This window comes from Furipterus horrens, unplaced genomic scaffold, assembly GCF_987537825.1.
Source record: "Furipterus horrens unplaced genomic scaffold, mFurHor1.1.pri manual_scaffold_3, whole genome shotgun sequence".
In the NCBI taxonomy this organism is placed as follows: Eukaryota; Metazoa; Chordata; class Mammalia; order Chiroptera; family Furipteridae; genus Furipterus; species Furipterus horrens.
Genome location: NW_028327173.1, coordinates 105487143 through 105512578, shown reverse-complemented (window position 1 = coordinate 105512578; position 25436 = coordinate 105487143). Strand labels below are relative to the sequence as shown.

Sequence of the window (25436 nt, the reverse complement as noted above, 5' to 3'; positions counted from 1 at the left end):
GCATGTGCCCTGAAGGGAAATTGAACTGGCGACTTGCAGGGCAAGGCCCAACCAAGCCACGCCTGTCAGGGCTGGGCTGCAGTTTTGGCATTCTGAGGTCCCACTCATCGTTTGCAATTCACCGTAAGTGACTACTCTGAGAGGGATTTCCTGCCTCTAGGTGTTTATGTCCCTCTGCTTCCTCATGGAGGACCTTTTTCTGTGTCCTTGCTAGTCTCAAGAGCAGGGATGCATCTGCTTCATCTTTGCATGGCTCAGTGTGCCTCAGTGGATTGAGCACTGGCCTGCAAACTGAAAGGTCACCAGTTCATTCCTGGTCAGGGCAAGTACCTGGGTCGCAGGCCAGGTCCCCAGTTGGGGGGTGTGCGAGAGGAACTGATTCATGTGTCTCTTGCATATTGATGTATCTCTTCCTCTCTCCCTCTGAAAGTAAATAAAACCCTGAAAAAAAAAAAATAGAAGAGGCTCGCTAAGTATTCAGTATTAAATACCCCAAGGATGAGTAGTGTTCATGTGTGGGATGGAGGTGTGGGGTGAGGAAGCCTGACAATTAAGCAAAGCCCAGGTGAGAGCACCAGAAAAGCCATGAACAGCGGTCACGGTTGGAGGCGGAATCCCTTTGAGTTGACTACAACTACCACAAGGCAGAAAGATGGACTACAACTCCCAGAAGGCTGCGCGATATTGTAGGCTGCCAGATGTTCTCGTGAGATTACATGCCAACCAGAATCAGCGCCAAAGGCCGCAGAGATATTGCGTTATTTGGGGGCTATCCCGACACGCCCCTGGCGAGGGTGAGGCGCTAAAGGGAACTCGGGACGTGGAGCGTCGGAGGTTGGGTCCTTGCGGCAGAGCGGGAGGGAGATCAGAAAAGCTTCGCTTGCAAGTGTGGGTCTGCGGCTGTGCGTGAGTGAGTGAGAGCGAGAGACCTCACTTTCTTATATGTGAAGCTCTGCTCACACCGTGGGTCGGCGACTCTGTGTACGCAGGGGCTGTGGAGAATGTGGGGACCTCACTTTCCTTTCTGTGCCCAAGGGGTGGGAGCATTAGAGACCTCTTCCCGCCCGGCTAGAGCCTGAAGTGGGAGTTTGGAGTATTGTGCGCTCCTGTATCGGCTTTGTGCTACTCGGGGAGTGTCAAGTGCTGTTTAGTCTAAAAGGCGGCCTTGTCAGTTCCTCGCATTTATTACGTCTTGCCTTAAAACAACAACAAAACAAAACGTGATCCTGCTTCCAAAAAGCTACTGTCTTAAACATTGGTGAAACAGAAAAAGGAGAACCCCGGGATGTTGCAGTTATCCCATAGATCACCTAAATACTGACTGGCATTAAAAACTTAGAGTGAGGCCAAATTTTGTCAGAGAATAACTTCATGCTGTTTTTTTGAAGTATTGGAGGCCCGTGCCAGGTAATGGCCAGGAGAGATTCCCATGTTGGTGAAGTGGTGGTGTCTTGGGAGCAAGGGTTTTCCACATTACACCTCGTGGCTGAGAGGTGGCAGTACTCAGTCCCTTGCTGGAAGCCCTAGTGTGCGAATATAATTTATTTCTCTCTTACTCATGATCTCTTTCTTTCTCTCTTCCTCTCTCCGCCACGCCCCTCCCCTCCCCTCCCCAACTTGTGACCTTGAGAAGGGTTGCCTAGCTGGATTACAGGTGCTGCAGAGTCAAGTATGCAGGCTTCTAGTTTGAGAGAAGAGCAGTCTTAGAATGCCAGGGTCTTGAGTGCTCCCTGAAGAGTTCCTTACCTTTCCTCGGGGAAAGGGATTTAAAGTACCCCTGTGGCCATGAGACTCCTTTTAGTGACTTGGGGTTTGGGGGCAAGTTGACACTTTGGGGAGTGACAAGTGGTTCATTATTACGGGGGCAGAGTGGAGTGTGATGACTGGTGGGAGATGAGGCCAGAGCAGAAGGATGGGGCCAGTAGTGAGGGGCTTGGACATTAGGCTAAAGGATTCAAGCTCTTAATGTATCCTGATCCCTGCCCACCCATCACCCCCACCACTCAATTTCATTCTGCTTTTGTCTTAGGCCCAGCCCTTCATCATTCCTGTGTTGGGCTGGTCTTGTACCTTGTCTGTCCCTCTTTTAGCCCTGATTCTGCTCTGGCTCCACACCTGCCCTTATTGTGACTATGCCATAATTAAATTCATCAGTGGGGATTTACACACCATGAGCCTGCCACAAACTGAAGCTCTTTACTCTGGCCCTGCCTTTATAAAGAACAGAGAAGTTTCCATTTTTCTGGCTGTGGTTTACCTGCATGTCTTGTGCCCTGGGAGCTTGAGGCTCAGTAATCACAGCCTTCAGCCCTATAACCTCTCTGCCTGTCAACTCTTTCTACAGCTCAGGAGTTCCCTATGAGTACAGCAGAGCTGAGGGTTATGAGGTGCTGTCTACAGCTACCTTGGCTGTGCAAATAGGTCAGCGGTTCTCAACCTGTGGGTCGTGACCCCTTTGGGGGTCAAACAACCCTTTCACATGGGTTGCCTAAGACCATCGGAAAACATATATATAATTACATATTGTTTCTGTGATTAATCACTATACTTTTAGTTATGGTTGGTGGTCACCACAACATGAGGGACTGTATTAAAGGGTCGTGGCATTAGGAAGGTTGAGAACCACTGAAATAGGTGGTTCTAATAAGAGCTAGATAGAGTAACAGGCTTACTAGTTTGGGATTTGATCTTTTGTGAGCATAAACAAAGAACTGCCAGCTGTCACCCTCCATTGGATTGTCAGATTGAATCAATTGGACCTTGCTTTTAAATGTTGGTTAAATCACCCACTTTCTATTCCTGAAATACAAATACCCTTCCCCCCAACTTTTCTAGAAAGGTGAGTAGTTTTGGGTCCTTAGCAAAGATTGCTCAGTAGGCTAAGTAGTAAATCTTGGGCTGTCCCACCTACTGTGGGTCATAGTTGAAGTCACCAACATGGATTCCTGCCCCAAGTTTAACTGATTGCTTTCAGTAACCTGTTCCTTAGGTATGATACCAGCTTGATGTGGAGGTTCAGGGTCTACAGAGATGAGATTCACCTTCTGGTTTTACTGGAATTTCTCTATCCTAGTTGGCTAGGATGGGTCAGGGTCAAGGTTTGAGATCTGGCAGGTAGTTTTCCCTGGAGAGTCAGAAATGTGTCTCCATCACATACTATGGGGGCTGATCAGCGTGCTGATTAGTTCTGGGTAGAAGATGGATGATAGGCCCTCTAGACCTTGCCAATTGCTGACAGGACTCCCCAGGCTCTGGAGTAGATGCAGTTTTGCTCTGGGCAAGCAGGGCCCCTGACTGAAGCCCTGATGTAGAACAGAGATTGAGATCATTGGGAAATGGAACTTTGGGGAGTCTTGCTGAAGGGAACTGGCCTGTGTTTAACACTTGCTCAGAAGGGTCTGGGCCTGTCAGAGACCCTTCCAGGTAGGAGTGGGATAAAGGACCCAAACATTATCCTTAGAGCATGAGGGTATGGACCCAAACATTATCCTTAGAGCATGAGGGTATGTACCTGAGTCTTGAAAGCAAATACTGGGCAAGAGGCCCTATGGGTGCACCCTATGGGTGCACAGCCACAGAGGTAGCCACTGGGCAACTCACAGGCACTTCCTCCTCTACCATGCTGATTCTGCCCATTTTGAATGCATCTTCTTGGACCCTCTAGTAAAGAAAGCCATTACTGCTGTCTTTCCTGCATTGACTCAGAAGGTTTCTCCTGGAAGAAGCTTCGAAGTTCACCTAGTCCTACCTCTCCATTTTCAGATAAAGAGACAAGTTCAGGGAAGGAAGTACCTTGGGCCAAGGTTACACACCAGGTCAGAAGCACAGTGATGGACAGGGCCCAGGTGTCTGTTCTCTGTTCTCTACCCCACCCTGCTTCAGAGGGTACCCACCAGGTGCCTGGGGATTGGCAATTAGACCTGACCACACATTGAGGGAGGTTGCTGGTGGTGGCGATGGTGCAGAAGTGGAGAGGAAGAGAGAATGAACTGATGAACAAATTGAATCAATGATTACCAAAAAGGTGCATCCCAGAGAAGGACCCATCTTAAATTTCAGATGTGGCTTCTGTCTTCTCAACTCACCTACAGATTCCCTGAAGGCAGTGTCTGTTTCCCACAGTTCCTTTGCCCAGTGCTAGATGTAATGGGTCTTTAGTGATTGTTGCTGGTGGAGGATGTCTTGCTGACCCAGCCTGCAGAGTGTAGGTTTTGGTGTATCCATCTGTCATGTTATCATGGGCACTCACTTCCAGCAATGTCTGAGGGCCAGAGGAATAAACCAAGCAACTGGTTTCATGGGGTGGCATACCTTCCTTTATGCTTATCTCTTCCTGGGCTTGGATTTGTAGAGTGGTGCCCAGTCTGATCCAGAGGGACAGGGACAGAGAGGCAAATCTCTTAGTTCCCTGAAGCACCCAAACCCTCTCCCCACTGTTGCGGAAGGTTCCACCTCACAGGCATCCTGCCGCTCCAGTCAGTCAGCCTGGCCCACTGCAGTAGCTCCTTACCCTGCTTCTGCAATCTCACCACCACCAGGGCACCCTTCACACTGTCACCGGCATGAGCACCATCTTTCTAAAATGGAAAGTCACCCTTGCCCTCACTGCCCTTGACATTAATCTTGATCTGACTCTGCAGCCTTACCTCCCCAACCCCCATCACACTTTAGCCTCACTACTAAGCTACTCCCTGTTCACCAAACCTGCCACCCTCCTTTAGGCCTCTTCATCTTTTTAAGATTGCTTCTTCTTGCAAAATTATTTCCTTCTCTCTCTGGAAAACTTACTTGTCCTTTAGAACTCAACCTGAATGTCAAATTTTTGGTCTCTGACTTCCTCAAACATTTGCCCCTGGGCAGCCACTGCCCCTGGTATAGAGCTTCCTCATAGTGCTGGCCACATTACATTGTAATTGACCTATGCATGTTGAGGGTATCCGGCCTTCTTATCAAACTGTGCTTCCAGAAGCTGGGACTGCTGATCCCTTAGGAACCCCAGCAGCTGTACCAGGGTCTAACAGGGTTCTCAGTACATTTTGGTCGAATGTATGAATGAAGTACGCACCACTTGTTTTGCTTTTAGATTCTAAATCCTGACAGAGCATAATGGAGCCCAGTTCTGGTAGGCTCCCAGGACTCAAAGCCACCAGACCCCACATGGAGCCAAGGACCTCATGTCCAGCTGCTGCACCCTTGGTACAGAGACGATTCCATGTTCTTGTGGGTGTCACTGGGAGTGTTGCATCCCTGAAGTTGCCTCTTCTGGTGTCGAGGCTTTTGGACATTCCAGGAGTGAGTATCTACTAGACAAGCACGGCAGCCTCTGACGTTAGAGCATTGCTGTTCCTGTGGCCAGACTATTTTTATGTAGTGCATAGGGTTTTCTTTTCCTCATTTGTGGAAGTCTTCTGTGTGCATTGGTATGAAGGGAATGCAGGGAACAGACCAGTGTGCCAGGAAAGCCAAGAGCTGGCTTATATAGTGTGGACACAGCTTAAGGCAAGACTGGGAAAGGCATGCTCTGGTAAATGGAGGGATTGAGTTTCCATATGTTGACCCTGAGATTCCCTGAGGTCCTGGTATGGGAGGAGGGCTAGGCAGAGAAATGCAGCAAGTTCTTAGTGTCCCCTTGCTCTCTTGGACTCCCTGCGCACCTTTCACTCCATCTTGTACACTATGGCTCTATTCTCTCCCCTCAGACAGCTGGCTCTCCTATCAGCCCAAATACATCATTCACAACTCTGATTTAAACTTTGCTCCTTCAACTGTTCAGAGATGCTGAGGGTCCACTGCATTGTGTTCAGGGTGGGGGTGGGGGTGGGTGTTTAGTCCCCTGCGCTTGGCCAGACCATCTCAACTTTGATCAGTTTTATATACTGGGGTCCTGGGGCAGATTCTTCTGTGGGAAGAGTTCAAGGCTTTAAACAGTGTGAAAGCCAGCAGTTAATAACTCACTCCCTCATCTGGTATCCTTCATTGGTCTGCTAGTCTCCCTCTGCCTCACACTCCACCCTGGTGGCCTTTGCTTTGGCCAGCCCTTGCCTTCTGTGCCTTTCCAAATTCTGTACAGAAAATTTATGTAGAAGCCTTCCTGGCCTACCTCAACCCATATGGTTTTGCTCCTTTCCTTTTAAAACTCATTTGATGTATTAAAGTGGTAAAAAACAATTTATTCAGAAAAGCTATTGCAATCAGGGAAAAGAGACTTCAGTATGGAACTGGGCTTAATTCTGAACACAAGGAAAAGTGGGGATTTATAGCCAAAGAGCAATGTGGGGGGTCAGTGGATGGAAATTGCTAGGCAGAAACATCAGGAGTAAAGGGGGATTCTTTTTTTTTTTAATTTAATTTGTTTATTGTTTTTGTTACAATTGTTCTACTTTTTCCTCCATTGCTACCCCCTCACCCAGCCCACCCCTTCTCCCACAGTCAATCCCCACCTTGCTGTACATGTCCATGGGTTATTTATACTAGTTCCTTTACTAACCCTTCCCTACTTACCCTCATTTCTCTCCCTCCCCCTCCCCCCGGTAACTATTAGTCTGTTCCTTGTTTACCTGCCTCTGGTTCAATTTTGCTGATTTGTTTGTGTTGTTGTGTCTCCTGTAATAGGTGATATCATATGGTATTTTTCTTTCAATGCCTGACTTATATTACAGAGCATAATTCTCTCTAGTTCCATCCATGTTGTTGAAAATGGTAGAAGTTCCTGCTTTCTTTCTGCTACATAGTATTCCACTGTATAAATGTACCACAGTTTTTTGATCCACTCATCTACAGATGGGCACGTAGGCTGTGTCCAGCACTTGGTTATTGTAAATAGTGCTGCTATGAACATAGGGGTGCATAAGTTCTTTTGAATTGGGGTTTCAGGATTCTTCAGGTATAATCCTAGCAATGGAATCGCTGGTTCAAAAGGCAGTTCCATTTTTAGTTTTCTGAGGAAATTCCATTCTGTTTTCCACAGTGGCTGCACCAGTCTGCATTCCCACCAACAGTGTGTAGTAGGGTTCCCGTTTCTCCACATCCTCACCAGCACTTGTTTAAAGGGGGATTCTGACTAAACTGCCCCAACAGGATTCTTGCTCAAGGTTGTCAGGGTGATCAGACATCATCTGGGGGATATTGGGGAATCAGAAGCCTGAGGAAATATCCAGCCTGGTCAAATTGGGTAAACCAATTTTAATAGGATTCTTGCTTTTGAGGACAAGGCTCAAAGATGGGCCTAGGCAAAAAAGTGACTCACAGGCGTCTGCCTAGAGATTGATCAAGGAGAGAATCTCAATCAAGATATGGAACCATCAGCTGCCTTTGACACTGTTCATTTTATTGGACACTAGTTTTGTGGGGTGGTGGGAAGCTTCTGGGGCTCAGGTGGTACTTTTCCCTTGCTTGTTATCTGCACAGCACGTGGTGCAGGGTAGCACAGGTGGATGTGCCTGGTGTGTCCAGCAGGGGGCAGTGCTCACCTGCAGACGACCATGTTGGGATTCCAGGCAAGGGCTGGGAAATCTTTCACTTTTACTTTCCACAAACTTCTACCCTGAAAGTCAGCCCCTCACCTCACTCCCCCACACCCCAGCCCCAGGTGGAACAAGCAATAAAGCAGGAAGCCAGGGATGCCAGCTAGGCCAGAAGAAAGACGGGAGTCTTGTAGCTGCTCTGAGGATGGGCACTGGTGCTGCTGGGGCATGGCCACCTGGGGCCTGCCACCTCCCCCTCCCACCATGTGCCCAGAACTGGTAGGAGCTGGCCAGCTAGAGCCATGAGGGTAGGTGGCCTGGAAGGGGTTGCCGCAGTGACAGACTCTGCCATTGCCCCCTGGGGAGGGAAGGAGCTGTGTAGTTCTCTTTTCCCATAGCCCCAGAGCAAGTGAATTTCCGGACTGGGGGTGGGTGGGGGTGGGGAGTCCTAGCCCAGGAAACAGATGGGCAGATTCAGAGCTGAGAGAAATGGCAGCTCTAGGCTTCCTGCCATCCCACGCAGCCACATTTATCAGGGTGTGAGGAAAGGGTGGCCTGGACTGCTGAGGGACAGGCTAAAAGCCTGGAATAGGACTCGGTTCCCCTTCTCTGGCTGGAGTTGAAGGGGAAAGTCAAATAGCCAGAAAGACACTGACCTGGGAGGAAGAATGTCCAGACTTAGCTTCTTGGAGCCTGCCTTTTTTGGTTTAAAATTAGGATGACTGCTCCCACCTATCCCCTTGGGCTCTTGTCAAGGCTGAGGGAGGGGGACATAGATGAAACAATTTGCCATCTTGTGTCAAAAACTAGGCACAGCTCCAGGACTTGGAAGCACGTAATAGCGTTTGTGTCCTGCTCTTCACCCTCTTTCCTCTTGTCATGTCCTTTGGGCCAGCCATGTGGTACCGGGGGGTGGTGTTGGCGAGACAGCTCATGTAGGAAGAGTCATGGGAGCCATAGTGCACCTGCTCAAGTGGAGGACCCACATCCATGTTACCTTTGGCCCTCTCGTCCTGCAGGCAGATAGCTTCTCCCAAGCCTGAGTTTGATTTCTGGGGCCCTTGTGAGCTGTTGGTAACCAAGGGGGATCCCTGGTCTACCTTATGTTGGCCCGGACATAATGACCTTTCCCCCAGCACTTCCCCATACTCCCTGATGGCACTGATCTCCCCACTTCTGCATCACCCCCCAGGAGCAGTCTTTGTCCCTTGCAGCAGACCTTCTCAGCTCTTTGCCTAAGTTATGGGTTCACATGTCAAGGCTCCCTTAGGTATACGTAGATTTTGACTAGCAAACAAGAAACTGGGGTGTGGGTTGCAGGGAGTTGGGTGCTTATGCAGATCTGGATCATAATTACTCCTCATTCACCTGTATCCAGGCATCCCAGCCGAACCACTAAGCTAGAGCCTGACCAGGGAGATCGTGAGGGGGGTGACGGAGAGGGGTGGATTTCACCTCAGGACTCACCAGCTGTTGGAAAGAGTGCCATTAGCGGAGAAGCTTTGGAGCCTTTATGTGAGGTGGGGGGAGTTGCATAGAAGGGGCCAGCCCTACCTTGAGAGAGGCAGCTGAGCGTAGAAGATTTCTCACTCCGGGACTTTGGGCAAGTCAATTCTTCTTTATGGCCTCAGTTTTCTTATCCATGGAATGAAGAAAAGGTACTTAAATGACCTATCTCCAAGACCTCTCTGGCACTAGTGATAGAATATTCTAGATGCGAGGGCACGAAGGACTAGGACCCAAAAGCAGCCTAAGAGAAGGTCATGGGAGGAAGGAGCTTCAGGGAGTTTTGCAGTTCCATAATTGTCATGTAATTGGGCGGCAGTTACTCAGAGCTGTCAGTTCAGTCAGTTTCTGCCCTTTGTTGGTACTCTTCTCACTTGAGAGGAGAAGACAGACACCTCTAGCTTTGCCCAGGCAAGCATCGGCAGGGCTGAGAGCCAGAAGGGTATTTCTAAAGGTAGAGAAAATCTCCCACTTAAGGAGCTGGCAGGCTCTTGGTTTAAAGAAAGGTAAATTTCTAGACTGCCCATCAGGACATTCAGAGCCATCGGGGTGAGGGAAAGAGGGCTTCGCTCATATGTAGTATGAAGTAAATTCTGCTTTTCTGGACCACTATTTGGCAATATCCAGAGATAAAAAATGTTAACAGCACCTGATTCACCTATAAGATTGAACCCTGTGTGGTACATTTATAAACATCTATATGTATAAGGTTATTGCTTATAGCATTATGTTTTCAAAACAAAAACAAAACAGGAAACAAAGAAAATGTCCAGCAATAGAGAGGTGTGGTGCAGTTATGGTCTAGCCTCTCAATGGATTCTGTGGAGGTGGTTCAGAAGAATGAGTGGATGGATCTCTGTGCCGATGTGGGACAATCCTTAAGATGTACATGAGTGAGCAAGGTGCAGCATTTAGCAAACTATAGCCCACAGACCAAATCTGGTCTTGTGGCTTCTTTTTGTATGGCCCGTGAGCTAATGGTTTTTACATTTTTAAGTGGTTAGAAGAATCAAAAAAGACCCACAGAAGTAGATGAAATTCAGATTTAAGGGTCTATAATGTTTTATTGAAACAGCCACATTCACTCATTTCTGTGTTGCCAGTAACTACAGTCTTGCTGCGACAGAGTTGAGTAGTTGTGACAAAGTCTAAAATAGTACTTGGCCCTTTGCAGAAGAAGTTTGCCACCCCACGCATATAGTGTGATGACTTTTGTATGTTCACACCTGAGTTACTAACTAAAATTTCCCCTCTTGAGGTGGTTACCCTGGTAGAGAGATAGGGGCAGGAAGGGAGCCTTGCATTTTGTATCATTCTGTTCAGATTTAATTTTCTGCCCTCTATGTATATTTATTTTATTTTTAAAGTCAGTTGTGGTTTTTGGTGGGGACATTATAGAACATTCTTTGTAACTTCGTGTGTGTGTGCATGTATGAGTGTGTTTATGTTCTCCAAAGAAAGGCAAATAGGAGGAACAAGGCCTGGTTTGAGGTTTTCCTATCTTTCCAGGTGGGGGCCACCTGCTATGGAAACTGGTCCCTTTATCTGTAGTGCTCCAAGTTATTCAGGACTCTGCTGGCTGGGCTGACTCCTTCCTCCCTGGCCTGCTCCTCTAGGGAGTGAACTCTTCAGGCTGCTGGTCAAGTTGGGCAGCCAGCCCCAGGCCAAGGGGTCCTGATGTCAGGGGCCTTCCTTGATACCCCAGAACAACATCTCCATGTGCCTGTGCAGTCTGTCTCTCTGGTTTCATTCTTGAGAGTTTTCTCTTGCTGGAGAAAGGCACAGAGGCATTGGCAGCTTGGTCCTGCTTGAGTGGCTGGAAGGGCTAATGCAACCAGAACACCAGCTCCCCGTGGGAAACAGCAAGGGTCACAAGAGGGCTCGGACGGCACAGCGGGCTGGATGGGCCACTGGAGGCCATGTGGTCCAAATGGCTCATGGCTCAGAAAGGGAAACTGGGACTGGAGAGGAAGGGGAATTTGCTTGAGATCCCCCAGCTAGTGAGATGGCAGAACTGGGGCTCGAGTCCAGGTTTCCTGCCTCCTGTCGGTGAGTGAACTTGAGGAGCTGAGGTCTGGAGCCTGGGCACTCCGCTCAAGCTAACCATGTCTGTGAGGATGAGGATCTCCAGAAACTTGGGAACTCTTCCCCGGTCTGTCTTGCTTTATGGTCAAGTTCTATATATTCACCCATCTGTTAAACTGAGCCCTTAGTAAGGGCAGCTCTGGACCCTCTATGCATAGTAGGTTTAGTAAATGTTTGCCAGTTGAGACATCATTGTGAACCATTGGAACACCCAGTCAGTCAACCAGAAACCCTTTGGGGATTTGTTAATGATGCTACCTCCTCCGCAGCTTTCCATGCCGTGTTCTGACTGTCCTGGGCACCAAGACTCCTTTTTCTAGAGTGTAAACCGCCCCCCTCCCCCCAATGCTCAGCTTCATGTCAGCTTCTTTGCTGGCCCCCAGGCCTTAGGCACTGCCAGTGTCAATATTGGTCAGCCCAACATCAGGAGCCTCTGCTGTGTTTGCTGGCCCAGAGGCCTGAGCCACACCAAAGCTTAGGGCTCTTCACCTTGTGCCAGGTTAAGTCGTGGCTGGTGCTTCTTCTAGAATCCTCATCAGTCTGTGCAGCCATTATCACACACTCTACAAGAAACACTCGCTCTCTTCCAGCCACCCAGCTGGGGCTTCCAGCTGGGACTCTTCTTCGCTTGTATATGCCAAAACGGTGCTATTTAATATGGTAGCCACCAGCCATATTCTAATTTAAGTTTAAATTATTAAAATTAAGTGAAACCAAAATTCAGTTCTGTAGGCACACCAGCCATACCTCAGGTGCTCAGTAGCCAAATGTGGCTCATGGCTGCAATATTGGGCAACTCAGATGTGACCCATTTCCATCCCTGCAGAGAGTTCTACATAATTCTGTACAGCAGGTGATTTTGCCTTCCAGGAGACATTGGACATTTCTGGTTGTCATAACTTGGGGAGGGCTGCTACTAGCTCATGGTTATAGTGGTTAGAGGCCAGAGATGGGATTGGAGGCAGAAATTCAAGTCATGGGGTTTGTCTCATCCTGTGGCTGTGCAAGTACTTCTCCATAGGTTTCATAATCTTCCCCAGAAATAGCATGGGCCATACTGGGGCCTTAATTAGAAATGGAGGTATCACTCCAAATTCTGTTTTCATTTCCATTCCCTCACTCTAGGAACTCCAGATGGGATTGCTGATATCTCTACAGCAAAGAAAAGGAAGCCAGACTTGCCAACTGGTTTCAGGAATAAATTGCTATAAATGCTAGGCAAAATATAGGCAGCTCTTATCACAGAGTCTGGCCAGTCCCTAGTTATATCACACAAAGAGATTCAGGTTAAAAATATTAGATATTAAGACTGTTGCAGTGGTCTTGCCACGGGACTACACACAGAGCTGCCTTTCAGGAACTATGGAGTATGTGGGAGATTGTCTTAATGCCCACCCCTGCTTCTTCCAGGGCCCAGGAGTGGGTAAGAGAAAGCCAAGGAGGGTTCTTGCCCTCAGGAATTTTTTGCCCTGTTGGCATTGGCTTGAAGAAAGGTCAGGGTGAATCAGTGAATAGTCTGAGTAATTTAGTATCTCAGAAGGTGGCAGAACTTGCTTTTTTTATTTTTTTATTTTTTTAATGTAGCAAACTGGGGCCCAACCTTTGACTCCCAGGACCTTTTGGCAGAGTAAATGAAAATGAAAGAACAAAGTCCGTAGAGTTGGTGAAATAGATCAAGTGACATCCCTCTAAAACCAGAAAAACTGGCTTAGGCCTGCTGGGTAGCACTGGGGTCAGGGTCACTTCCAAGGAGAAGTGGCTGCTTCAGTGGGGTCAGGGTAGGGGCACTGGGAAGGGTAGGCCCATCACATACTTTTCACATTACTCTTTAGGTAGACAGTGACCCCTAATAACTGTGTGCCCTGGGAAGGTAGCCAGAGAGGGATCAACTGAGAGACTGTGGGAGGAGCTTAGAGGGAAGATCTCAAGCAGGGGCTAATGCCCAGGTGGGAGCCCTACCTGAACCCCTTGTTGGAACCTTCCAGTGGCCAGGGAGAAGCCAAATGAAGACCCTGAGGGGACCGTGGAGGGAAAGAAAGGATAGAGCTGAGAGAGAGCGAGGAAGGAGCCCCTGGACAGAGCCATCACCAAACAGATGCTTCTGAAGCCTGGCCCAGGCACAGTCTGCACCTTGAGACCTGGCAGGCAGTTTGAAAGTTGGGAGAATAGGGGAACAAGATCTTCAAGAAGCAGCTTTCCAAGTTTCAGAATAGAAGAAGATAAACTGGGACTTTCTTAAGTGGCAGATTATTCAAGATGGTTGGGAAGCTCTTAGAAATGAAAACATGATACCCATGAGGAAAACAAGGCAGTGACTAGAAGCTGATATGAGTGTGGAAAGGCCCTGTTGAAGGAAATTGGAATATAGATGGAAAGAAGGATATTTAACTAAAGATGTAAGTAGCATATGGTCCAGTGAACTGAAGCTTGCAGTGAAACACAGGAAGACCAAGAACAACAACGCCTGCTGTTGGAAGCCAGTGGTATAACAAGGATAAACAAAGAAACCAGAGGGACTCCAGTCCTCTTTTGTTCTGTCATCTTTTCTTTTGAGCTTGAAAAAGTAGGACAGATGGTGGTAGGAGGAACCCCAAGTTGGGTGATTCATCTGACCTTGGCAAGTTCTGTCCTGGGGTGCTGAGGTTATAGTTGGTGACCTACAGGATGTGCAGGAGGCAGCAGAGGGGCTGGAGGCTATATATGACTAATGTCTGTTTATCAAAAAGACAAAGGAGATGGGCTCCACAGATTACTATAGGTGAAGCTTGTAAGCCTGTAGGAAGTGGTTGTCACTGGGCTTGATTGGGCTCACTGGGAATAAGGCATATCAATTTTAGTTTATTTGTTTGAGTATTAGACAAAGTGTTTTTGGGTTTAGGTGAGCTTTTGATGAAATCTTAGGACATCCCCTGACTACCTGCTGATGTTGTCAGAATGTCTGTAACCAGTGAAAGAACCTACTAGGGAAGAATTCTTCCCCATGCCCACCCCCAGACAGTGGACCTTATGGAAGGGCCCTGCTCTTGATCTTGTTCTGTTCATGATTTGAATTTGTGTCTCAGGGCTGTACTGATGGTGGTGCTGGGTGAGAACGGGCCAGGAGGAACAGGATTGAGATCTCAAGAGTTCTCCATAGCCTGAGCAAATAGTGGGCCAACTCTGGAAAGGTGGACTTTGCCAGGCAAAAGTGAGAAACTATATTTGGAACCAGAAAGGTTAACTGTGTAGGCACAGTCTAGGACTTGTAGCTTAGTAACAACGTGGGTGAGAAGAACTCTTTTGAATTTTTGCTGATTGCAGACTACATATAAATCAACAGGAGGATGTAGTTTCCAAAAGAGTTGGTGTGGGTGCAGGCATTGACAGATACCCAGAGGATTCCAGGGACGTGATACTCCAAGTTCCCTGAGTCTAACACTGGGACTTTGCAGAAACCTACAGTAGGAGAGCTTGCTCCCACCTCTGAGTTCTTCAGTTCTGGGAAATTTCATTTCTTTTGTAATATTTCTCCCCTCTGTTTTTCTGTGCTCTCATTCTGGAACTCATGGAACTCTTGAGTTGATCTTCTGATTTTTTAATCTTTTTTCTCTGCTATTATCTATCTCTTTATCTTTCTGTTCTCTTTTCTGGATGATTTCTTATAAACTTATATTGACTTTTTTTTTCTTTTATTGATTCTAGAAAGAGGGGAAGGGGTGGAGAAAAAGGGGGAGAGAAACATCAATCATTTGCCTCTGACATGCACCCTGACTAGAGACCAAACCTGCAACCCAGGCATGTGCCCTGACTGGGAATCTAGCTGGTGACCTTTCAGCTTATGGGATGACATTCAGCCAACTAAGCCACACCAGCCAAGGCGACTTATATTGAGGTTCTTTTTGTTTGTTTGTTTGTTTTGGGTGAGTGGGGGGGTTATTTACAAAGACATATTTTGTAAGTATATATTTTTGATTATGTTGTTACAGTAGTCCCAATTTTTTTCCCCTTTGCTCCCCTCAACCCAGTAACCCCTTCTCTCCAGGAATCCCATCCCCCTTAGTTTGTGTCCATGGCTTGTGTATATAAGTTCTTTGGCTGCACTCTTTCCTTTATTATTATTAACTTCCCCCTGTCTATTTTGTACCAACCAATTATGCTTCTTAATCCCTGCACCATTTACCCATTTCTCCCCCTTCCCCCTCCCAGCTGATAACCCTCCAAATGATCCTCACACCTATGATTCTGTTCCTGTTCTGGTTTGCTTAGTTGGATTTTTTTTATTTTTTAGATTCAGTTGTTGATAGTTGTGAGTTTGTTGTCATTTTAATGTTCATAGTGTTGATCTTTTTCTTAAGTAAGTCCCTTTGACATTTTATATAATAGCTTGGTGATGATGAACTCCTTTAGCTTTACCTTGTCTGGGTAGCACTTTATCTGCCCTTCCATTCTAAATGATAGTTTTGCTGGATAGAGTAATCTTGGCTGTAGGTCCTTGCTTTTCATCACATTGAATACTTCTTGCCAGTCTCTTCTTGCCTGCAAAGTTTCTTTTGAGAAATCAGCTGATAGTCTTGTTGTCACCCCTTTGTAGGTAACTCTCTGCTTTTCTCTTGCTGCTTTTAAGATTCTCTGTTTATCTTTCACCTTTTGCATTTTAATGATGATCTGTCTTGGTGTGGTTCTCTTTGGGTCTAGCTTGTTTGGGACTCTGTGCTTCCTGGACTTAATGTGTACTTCCTTCGCCAAATTTGGGAAGTTTTCCTTCATTATATTTTCACATAATTTTTCAATTTCTTGCTCTTTCTCTTTTTCTGGCACCCCTGTGATTCAGATGTTGGCACGTTTAAAATTGCCCTAAAAGTTCCTAAGCCTCTCCTCGTTTTTTTTCAATTCTTGTTTCTTCATTATGTACTGGTTGATTGTTTATTTCTTCCTTATGTTCCAAATCGTTGATTTGAACCCCAGCTTCCTTCCCTTCACCATTGGTTTCATGTCGATTTTCCTTCGTTTCACCTAGCATAGCCTTCATTTCTTCCCTTATGCCTTTATGATACTTAATCTTGTCTGTCAAATCTGTGAGCATCGTTATCACCAGTGTTTGAACTCTGTGTCTGTTAGATTGGCTGTCTCCTCATTTGTTAGGTTGGCTATCTCCTCATTGCTTAGTTGTCCCACTGGAACCTTGATCTGCTCCCTCTTTTGGGCCATATTTCTCTGCCTCCTCAACTTGACCACCTCCTGTGTTTGCCTGTGTCTTAGGTAGAGTTGTTGCACCCATTATGTTGTAAGGGGTGGAGCCTTAGGTATCTGTCAGTTGGGATGACCTGTTTCACCATGTTGTGGCACTGTATATGGAAGAGGGGTCTGAGAGAGAACAATGCCACTTGCTGAGCACTCACCCCTTAATCCAGGCACTTCTTCCACTTCCCATAGGGGATGGGTGCCCCTCTAGCTGTTGCCCTGGTTGTGGTTCTCAGAGCAGGTAGGTTTGCATAAATTCTAGGACTGTGGGGGCCCTCTAAACAAATGGACTCGGCTGAGAGACCGGCAGTTTCTTCTGCCACCCCAACCCCCGCTGGTTTGCACAGTCAGAAGCAATGAGGCTTTATTTTCCCCGGTGCTGTAACCATGAGTTGTCTGGTCTGGTCTGGGGCTGGGATTGCTCCCCAGGTGCCCCTATTCACTTTTATAATATGTGACTGCTCTTTCTGCTGGTGGGCCACAGCCACTGACTTGCTGTTGTTGCCACTGCCATCACCACCACACTGCGTCCTCTCTGCCCTTTCTCTGCCCCTCCTACCTGTCTGGATGAGTTTTGCTTTTTTATATCTTTGTTGGACTTCCATGCAGTTCAATTTTCTGGTAGTTATGGTTGTTTTTAGTCTTGAGATAGTTGTATTTCTTCTTCTTGTTGTGGAGGATGGTGAAGCGTGTCTACCTACGCCTCCATCTTGGCCAGAAGTTCTCCTTTTGTTTTAAATTTGTCTTTTTTTAGACACATTTTGATGTGATTGATGGATTTAAGAACATCCAATATGAGAGTATAATTTTGATCAGGGAGTTTGACCCATTATATATTAATTATAATTACTATTATATTAGGACTTCTGCCATCCTATTTAATTCTTTATACTTACCATGTGTTTTTCACTTTTTTGCCTTTTCTATCCTTTATTGTGTAAATTTGATTTTCTCTGCTCATTTGAAAATTAAATATTATTATTATTATTATCGTTACTTCCAGCTTACTATGCCCCATACCCTCCCCTATCACTCTCTGTGTCTTAAGACTCTCAGCACCATCCTGCCTCCCTCTGCTTTCCCCATCTGTGTTGGTCCCTCAGCACTGCAGTGGAGGGATGTCAGCCCTGTCCATTTGCCATCTTGTTCAGAACTGGACAAGGCTTGTTCAGGGCTGTCCTAGAGGGGACTCCAGTGCTCAGTGGGATTTTGATTTAAACGACCTTTAAAATTGTCCTTGAGGTTTTGAGCAAGTTCCAAGGATGGTAGATTCTTAGGAGGAAGTGAGAGAGAGAATGGACAAGTCCAAGAGCGGAAACAGCAGACCTTCTGAAGTTCGTTTGCAGACTTACTCTCTGAGACTTCTAATCCCTGCTTTGCTCTTAAGTGCTGTGTAGAATACTGTCCTACAACAGGCAGGAAAGAAATGAGGAGAGGGAGCCCTGGGGGGACGATAGGGAGGGCTGGGGACTAGGTTCAATGGGCACAGGCACACCCCATCCAAGAGGCAGCTGTTACTCAGTCCCACTAAGTCATTATCAATAGGAATGTGGGTCCAGCAGTGCCAGAGCTTCCAGTTCTTCAAGAAAATCTTTCAATTTATATATATTGGCTCAATAGAAGTTTATAACCCCATGTAGGCCAAACAGCATATCTGCAGACTGGATGTGGCAGACAGGCACAGCCACCCATGATCCCTGTTCTGGTTAGTTCTGATTCTGTCCATGTTACCCTGGACATTTCTCCCTTCTGGATAAATGTCCCCCGAGGGTGTGATTTCCTATGTCCTTCCCCTTTCAGCCAGCTCTTCTGGGCCCATTTACCCTGCCAGCTTAACTGTCTAGTGCCTTTCACAGCCATCATTCTGTTAAGCACCTTAACCATCCCCCTTGTTTGCATTACTTATCTAGTAAATGAATAGTGGGAAGGTAAACTTTGTTCTTGCCCCGTGAGTATAGGCACACAGGTTTGGTTTTCGGGGAGCCTGTCTGCAGCGGGAGCCCATGAGTCCTTGTCCCTAGAAGTATGGGAAGGGATTCTGCCTGCTCTCTCTCTGGGCATGGTTGGAGACACCATGTGCCGGGCCCAGCTCCCAGTGCCTTTGCCTTCAGAAGGCAGGGCTTATGTGGTCCAGAGCTCAGAGCCTGTGAGCCTCCTTGGGATGGCTCCTCCTGCCTGCCATGGGCCCTGGGATCCTCTTGTCCTACGTTCCCTTCCTTCCTGGCTCTCTCTTGCCTTACTCTACCTGAGTGGCAGGGGCCTGCAATGTTATAAACATGGGCAGTTGGTAACTCATTGTTCATTCCTCAGTAGCCCCTTAGATAGGGAAGTGAGACAGCCACACCTAGTGGGACCTGACCTTTGGGTGACAGCAGAAGTAGCTATGCAAATCGCCAGGGAGTGAGAAGTCCTCTCTGTAGTGAGGTTATGAAAAGAGCACTTGTCTGGTCTGGCCCCGCGTGGCCTCCATGAGTAGCTCCGATAACAGTGCCTGCCCTCCTCCCCCCTACTTTTTCTTGGTGACAGCTGGAAGTAGCAGTGGTCACAACTGAAAGAGCCAAACATTTCTACAGCCCCCAGGACATTCCTGTTACCCTCTACAGTGATGCTGATGAATGGCAGGTTAGTGCTGGGGGCCCTAGGGCTGCATGCCATCATGTTTCTACCAATAAGACAGGACTGTCCTCCTGCAGCCATAATCCTGATGGCCAGAGCAGACAGGCCAGGCTCAAGTCAGCAGTCAGGGCCCTTGGGTCAGAGATGATGAGGAAAACATCTGTCTAGCTCTGGCCTGTGGGAGGCCCGCAGTCTCCTCCCACCCCAGGCAGATCTCAGCTTTGGCTCTGTGCCTGAGGTTTAGTGTCCTTGTATTTATCTGGGCTGATGAAACCACAGAAGAGATCTGTTCCCCTCACCCTTGTCCACGTGGCTCCCAGTGTCAGGGTTCTCCAGAGTGCCTCACTTCCCATAGCCACTGGGCTCTGCATCTTCTGTCCTGCAGGAGGGTGGGCACTGGCTGATGCACTAGACATTGAGTGTGAATTTCGCAGGGGTGCTAGCCAGGTGTTTTGTTTTTTTTTTAAATAGAGCAATGATATAATTTTTATTTATTTATTTATTTATTTTTTACTGTTCTGTTACAGTTGTCCCATTCCTCCTCCCCCATTGCTTTCCCCTGCCCTGCCCCTCTCCCACAGTCAATCCCCACCCTGTTGTCCCTGTCCATGGGTCATTTATACTAGTTTCTCGACAGGCATTTTTAACCCTTCAAGTGCCATGTGTAATTCGAAATTTGGATCAACATGAGAAAAAGTTATAGCAATATATAACCTGAGGTACAAAGAAAGAGAACAAGACATAAAATAAGAATTATTCCATTGTTATTTACATTTATAGCCATCGAAAAAAGAGTCGCTGGGAGTGACGCTGGCACTTTCGGGAAAATTTGTCAGTGTCGCTTACAATGACATTGGCACTCAAAGCGTTAAACATTCTCAACCTAGAAAATTTCTAATTGGTTTGTCTTCCCCAACTCCTCCCCTCCCCCATTTCTCACTGCCCCAGACATTTCTCACTGTTCCCTGACTTGGATGACCCAAGCATCCACCTTAAGCAGACATGGTAGGAGTTCCCTGCCAGGTGTCTGTTCTCTTGAAAACTAAACCATGAAAGGGATATGTTGGAAAGACAAGGGGCATTTATTTGTTTCCTCAGGCCTGGTTTCTCTCAGGCTGTTGGCTCTGCAGCCAGTGTCATCACCACCTTCGCTGCAAGAGGGAGTGGCAGTAGACTTGGGCAGGGGTTGCTCAGGTGGTCTGCCTCAAGTTCCTGACTTAGTGTCCTTCCCCTGTATTGCTCCCTCCACCTCCCTCCCTCCACATACAGCGTGGCCAGCCCAGTGACCCCATTTCTTTCTCTCTGCCAGATGTGGAAGCACCGGTCAGACCCAGTTCTCCATGTTGAGCTGAGAAGGTGGGCAGACCTTATGCTGGTGGCTCCTCTTGATGCCAACACTCTGGGGAAGGTGGCTAGTGGCATCTGTGACAACTTGCTTGTGAGTGACTCCCTGTGCCCTCCTCCCTCCCTGGGCCTTGCTCCCAATTTGCTGAGCTACGTAGAGTGCCTTTGCACAGGTTCTTGCCTTGAAATCCTTTTGTGGTGGTCCAGTTTGCTCAGAACACAGTCCCCCTACCCCCTGCCCATCTCACCTATGCTCTGGCAAGTGGGCAGAATATGTGGTCCTTGACTTGCAGGTGCTCTCTGAGGCTGTCCACTTCTCATCTGCCCTTTGTCCTTCATTCATGGGCTACCATTCTCTTGGTTGCCCACCCAGCCCCACTGGCTGTCCCTGCTGCTTGCCTTCTCACGGGGCTCTGCATATCCACATAGGGACCTGATAAGAGTGTTTGCGTCCTCGTGGATCTCTCTTGCACTTACCTCTTCTGTAGCTTTATCCACAGGTGGAGGTGTGGGTTTCCTGTGTATCATGAAAAGCATGGAGGGGACACGAGGAGAAAGAGGGTGGCAGTAGCAGATGGACAGTGGAGAGTAACACAAGTCAGCTCTGTTATGAGGGGACTGATAGACCTCCAGGGAGCTATTGTCCTTAAAGAGCTTTTGTGTACTTGATTGTCCTGGGAAGAGTTAGGCATTATCTCCCTCCTCCCTCCCTCTGCTTTATTACCCTCCCTTTTCTTATTCATTGAGCTTTTAGCTGCCATGAGCTGGACCCCATGCTGGGGAACACACAGGAGAAAGGGAGCTCACAGTCTGGAAGGAGAGGGTTTCTGGTCACCCATTCAGGTGAGGAGGGACTATGCTTTTGTGCATGGTCCAGTCTTAAATGATACCAGCTGGTCTTTTGACAGTGGAGTCACCACCTTGCACAGTGCTGGGCATATAGTAAGTGTTCAATAAATACTTAGTGCATATATGAGATAATTAGTAATTTTATTTTGGCAAACAGCCAGGAGTTTTGTAGAGTTTAATATAGTGAAGAAGTAAATAACTAAGCTGAATCAATATTTTGGGGCTCAGATAGGTTAGACTCCTCCTATGCTTGTTGATGGCACTTAAGGAACTTTTAGAAGAATCTAGTGATTTGAGCATCATTTGAAGAAGACCACACAGATTGTGAGGCCAGTAGTAGGGGCCAGGGTGCAGAGACGGGTGAGCCTCGGGGCAGTGTGATCAAGAAGGCTTCTTAGGGGGCTGGTGCCAGAGCTGATAGAGCAGCTGGAACCCAGGAGCCTCCTGCCACTTTCATTCAAGTGGGTCAGAGTTGTATGTGGCGAGCACTGTGCCACCAAATCTCTGGGTCTCCCACTGCTGGTTAGCAGCTGGCTGATGTGGCAAAGCGTACCAACCTCTAGGAGGTAAGCCCTGGCCTGGGCCACTGTCCGAGGGCTCTCTCTCCTCTCCTGAGAGTTCAGCTTTCCTTTTTTCCTCCGAAGCTGCCACTGCTTCTTGGAGTTTTGGGGTTTCCTCCTCCTGAGTTGACTGAGCAATAGAATATGTTCCCAAGACCAGTACCCAGACCATTTTTCCTCAAAGGATTTCACTTGAAGGCAGATATTTTAAGGAACTGCAAATCTATGGTTCTGCCCTCTCTCAAAAGATGTTTTCTCCTTATATCCCTGAAAAGAAGCTTGCCCTGCTACTTCCCTCCTTCAGTTCTCCTTCCTTTCCCACTGGAAGGGAACTTAGGGTGCTGTTAGAGCAGTGTGCTTGGTGTGAATCTGTGAACTGCCTCTGGGACTTTGGCATCTGACCTGTCCTCTGGGCTACTCAGTCCTTGGCCCCTTCTTTGTGCTAAACAGCAAGCAGATCCAGAAGGAGAAGGTGGCTTCCCTGGGTCACCAGTCTAGCTAGGAGCTGGTGTTCTGACCAGGATTATGCCTTCTCTCTGCCCAAGCAGATTCCAAGGGGCAGAGCCCGAGGTGCTGAATAGAGCATAGGCCAAACAGAAGTGACTGTGGGAACTAGTGCCATCTTCATGCCTTTTGCTGCCAGAAGGTTCAGACGAACTGTGGTTTGTCCCGGAAGCCCTGAGCTTCGAGATGAAGTAAACAGAGCTAAAGAGGTGTGGGACATGGGAGGGTTGGGTTTCTGCTCTGGTCAGCATGCTTTGTTTTGAGGACACACAGAAACCCAAGCCCAGCCCCACCCCACCCACACGCAGTCAGAGGGCTCTTCTAGGTATGCTCATGATTTCTGCAGAAGCAGCAGGTGGCGTAGGGCCAAGAGGAAGTGTGACTGAAACTGTCTACTCATAGTCCAGTTACTGAACTGAGAGGTCTTGGTGGGAAACAAATGATGGTGTCTGGGACTAAGCGAACAGCCAGATCCTGAGGCTGTGTGCTATGCTATTTCCTTCCTGTCCCCAGGAGCGGGCAGGGACACTGAGAAGGGTGGCATTGGTCCTGGCATCTTCATTTCATTGTTCTCTGGACTCCCTTCTCTTTTCCCAAACAGACTGCACTTCAGGAAGAGAGTGTGCCAGCTTGTCTCCCTGAGGGACCAGCAGTCCAAGAGGAGGTGCCTGGAGTAGTCAGCCCAAGAGAGCACACTCCTGGGGGCCCCAGAGCTTATTTATCTCCCAGGGTGCCTTTGGCCCAGGAAGTCTGTGCCCATAATATTCATAGGAGCTACTGTTTCTGGAGCCTGTGCTTCTTACCAGCTCTGTGTGAAGAGCTTTAAGTATTTTCACACTCAATCCTCACCACTACCTAGTGAAGGAGGCTTTTGTAAGAGGAAACTGAGACTCTTGGCATTAAATACTGTAACTTGTCCAAATTCTCACAGTTAGCAATAGTAGATAGCTCAGCCAGGATTTGAATCCAGGTCTATGTGATTTCAAAGCCCACAGTGCTAAGGACTTCTTTTCACAGCTGCTCTGATCTGTGACTGGGTGGGAGGCTGTGAGGTGCAGTGAATGTTGTGCAAAGCCTCATGCCCTGGATCATTGTCTGGGTGTGTGACCTTGTGCGACTGCTCACCTCTGCTGGGTGCAGCTCCCCCATCAGTGAAATGGACAGCATCTTCTTACAGGGTTGCAGTGGAGGTTCATGGAGTATATATGAGAGAGGGTCTTTGTCATGTGTAAGATGTTTTTGTTGCCAGCTTTAGTTGGCCTTGAAGTAGAGCCAGTGTTCGAGTGCATGGGTCCTACCTGCTGAGCTGTCTGGTCCTTAGCTTTGTGGGTAACTGCAGAGCTGCCCTTTTGCTGCCACGGTTACTTTTGTCTGTGAGGTGTGGCTGGCTGTGGAGAAGCTTTGTGCTTGGGCACAGGGAGAGCTGTCTACATAGGAGGGAGGTCTGCTTGGAGGTGGCTGACAGAACACCTTCTGAGCCCTGTGCCAGAGCCTGTGGGAAGGTGTAGAAGAGCAAAGAGACATGGCCCCCATGCCCTGAGGGACATCAGACAGCTCCCTGTAGACAGCAACCCGCAGTCACCTCAGCACTGTGGCTGATTATGGCCCAGAGGATGATGTGCAGGATTGGGAAGGGCTGGCAGGCAGAGCAGCAGGCACCCCCTCCCCCATCCTTCTTCACAGACCTGTGTCATCCGGGCCTGGGACCGCAGAAAGCCCCTGCTCTTCTGCCCAGCAATGAACACTGCCATGTGGGAGCACCCCATCACCTCGCAGCAGGTGGGTCAGCTCCAGGCCTTCGGCTATATCGAGATCCCCTGTGTGGCCAAGAAGCTGCTGTGTGGCGACCAAGGTGGGCATCTGGCCAGGCTTACATCTCATTCTCACGGCCCAGGATCAGCTCCAAGTTCAGATCCCAGCTTGTTTTGACCTCAGGCAAAACCATTCTCCTCTGAGCCCAGCTTTCTCATCTGGAAGGTGGAAATCATAATTCCTTTCCCTCAGTGTTGTTAGTATTAAATGAGATAGTTTATGTAAGCTGCATGGTATCCTAGGCACACAACCCATGCACATTTCATAACAGCTACGGAAACTGTTCGTGGGGCCTGTCCTAGAGGGGTTTCAGAAGGGTGTGCTGGGTCTGGCTCAAGCAGAAGGTGCTGGCCTTCTCGGGCACTGGGTTGTGGTGGAGACCTCAGGGGAGCACTGGGTGGGGTGGGAGTAGGGGATTGTACCCTGCCTCACTCTGCAAGACCACAGCAGAACTTTGTTTCCTAGGTCTGGGGGCCATGGCTGAGGTGGACACTATTGTGGACAAAGTGAAGGAAGTCCTCTCCCAGCATGCTGGCTTCCAGCAGAGTTGAACCCAGGATCTCTGTTGTGTGTCCCTCTGTACACAGTGTGTTTTTAGGCCGAGTCAGTGAAGGTGGACATTGGCAAAGCATGGTGGAAATTCTCCTTTGCTGAGTAGGGACCTGGCCTGGGCCTGCTATACCTGCCCCAGGTTAAATTGGACCGAAGGCCTAGGACTCAACTTCTTTCAACCAGGAGACACCAGCTATCGGGAGCTCCTCCCCACCTTTTCCCGGGATGCACTCAGCAAACCAAAGGAGCCAGCTGCTGTATTGTCCCTATGCCTCTGGGAGGGACCTGAGGAATGACTAACCAACCTTGATTCTACATCATGCACAGAAACCACTTTTAGAAACTGCCTCAGCTGGAGATCTCCAGTGTGGTGGGCACCTGCCAGGCCTTTGGAGCTTCAGCTGCCATGCAGGGTTAGGAAAGCCTGCAAGTTGGCAAGACCCCGAGATTTTCCACTGATCATGCTGTGAGATGTGGGTACTGGGAAATAAAGTAAAGTGACCTTTTGAGAGAGACTGTCGTTCCTTCACAACCTTTCTGTGGTCTGCTGAGTGTGGGTGGGGACAGGTCTGGGCTGACTACTGACTGGTGCTTTTTAGGCCCCCATGTCATATGGTAGTTCAGGACAAAAGGGCTCTGAAGCAAGACAGCCCCTCATTTAAATCCCAGCTCTGCCACATGCTAGCAGTGGGGCCTTGGCTCAGGGCTCAACCTTTCTGACCCCCACTTTTCTCATCTGTATTGCCCTATTCTCATGGAGTTGTTGAGAGGATCAAATCAGATAATTTGTGCAGAATAACCACCCCACTGAGTGCCTCCTACATGCTAAATGTCAAATAAATGGAAGTTAAAGCCAGATATATATACATACCAGTGAGCATTAACATTTACTGAAATAGACTGTCTTGTTTTGGGAAAAATAAAA

The 25436-nt window shown here is 48.1% G+C and overlaps 1 protein-coding gene across 10 annotated transcripts; it reads left to right on the top strand.

Moving 5' to 3' along the window:
* The first annotated feature begins 679 nt into the window (after positions 1–679).
* Positions 680–25020, top strand: PPCDC (phosphopantothenoylcysteine decarboxylase). Of its 10 annotated transcripts, none has more exons than XM_090269991.1 (6): positions 731–794; positions 5084–5292; positions 18801–18896; positions 20200–20328; positions 23831–23999; positions 24425–25020. In XM_090269991.1, exons 2-6 carry the CDS (start codon positions 5107–5109, stop codon positions 24508–24510), a joined length of 666 nt encoding a protein of 221 aa, XP_090126117.1. In that variant the 5' UTR covers positions 731–794; positions 5084–5106; the 3' UTR covers positions 24511–25020. The 10 variants fall into 10 exon arrangements, with proteins under 10 accessions (XP_090126124.1, XP_090126117.1, XP_090126123.1 ...); XM_090269993.1 differs by having other exon boundaries at positions 775–834; XM_090269994.1 differs by lacking the exon at positions 731–794 and adding an exon at positions 802–906.
* The last annotated feature ends 416 nt before the right edge of the window (positions 25021–25436 follow it).

What these genes read in the sequence shown, in the direction of transcription:
- PPCDC (XM_090269991.1), top strand. Translation starts at nt 5,107, where the DNA reads ATGGAGCCCAGTTCTGGTAGGCTCCCAGGACTCAAAGCCACCAGACCC. An exon ending in GGCTTTTGGACATTCCAGGA is followed by an intron (nt 5,293 to 18,800) that starts GTGAGTATCTAC and finishes TCTTGGTGACAG; the next exon opens with CTGGAAGTAGCAGTGGTCAC. An exon ending in GCATCTGTGACAACTTGCTT is followed by an intron (nt 20,329 to 23,830) that starts GTGAGTGACTCC and finishes CCTTCTTCACAG; the next exon opens with ACCTGTGTCATCCGGGCCTG.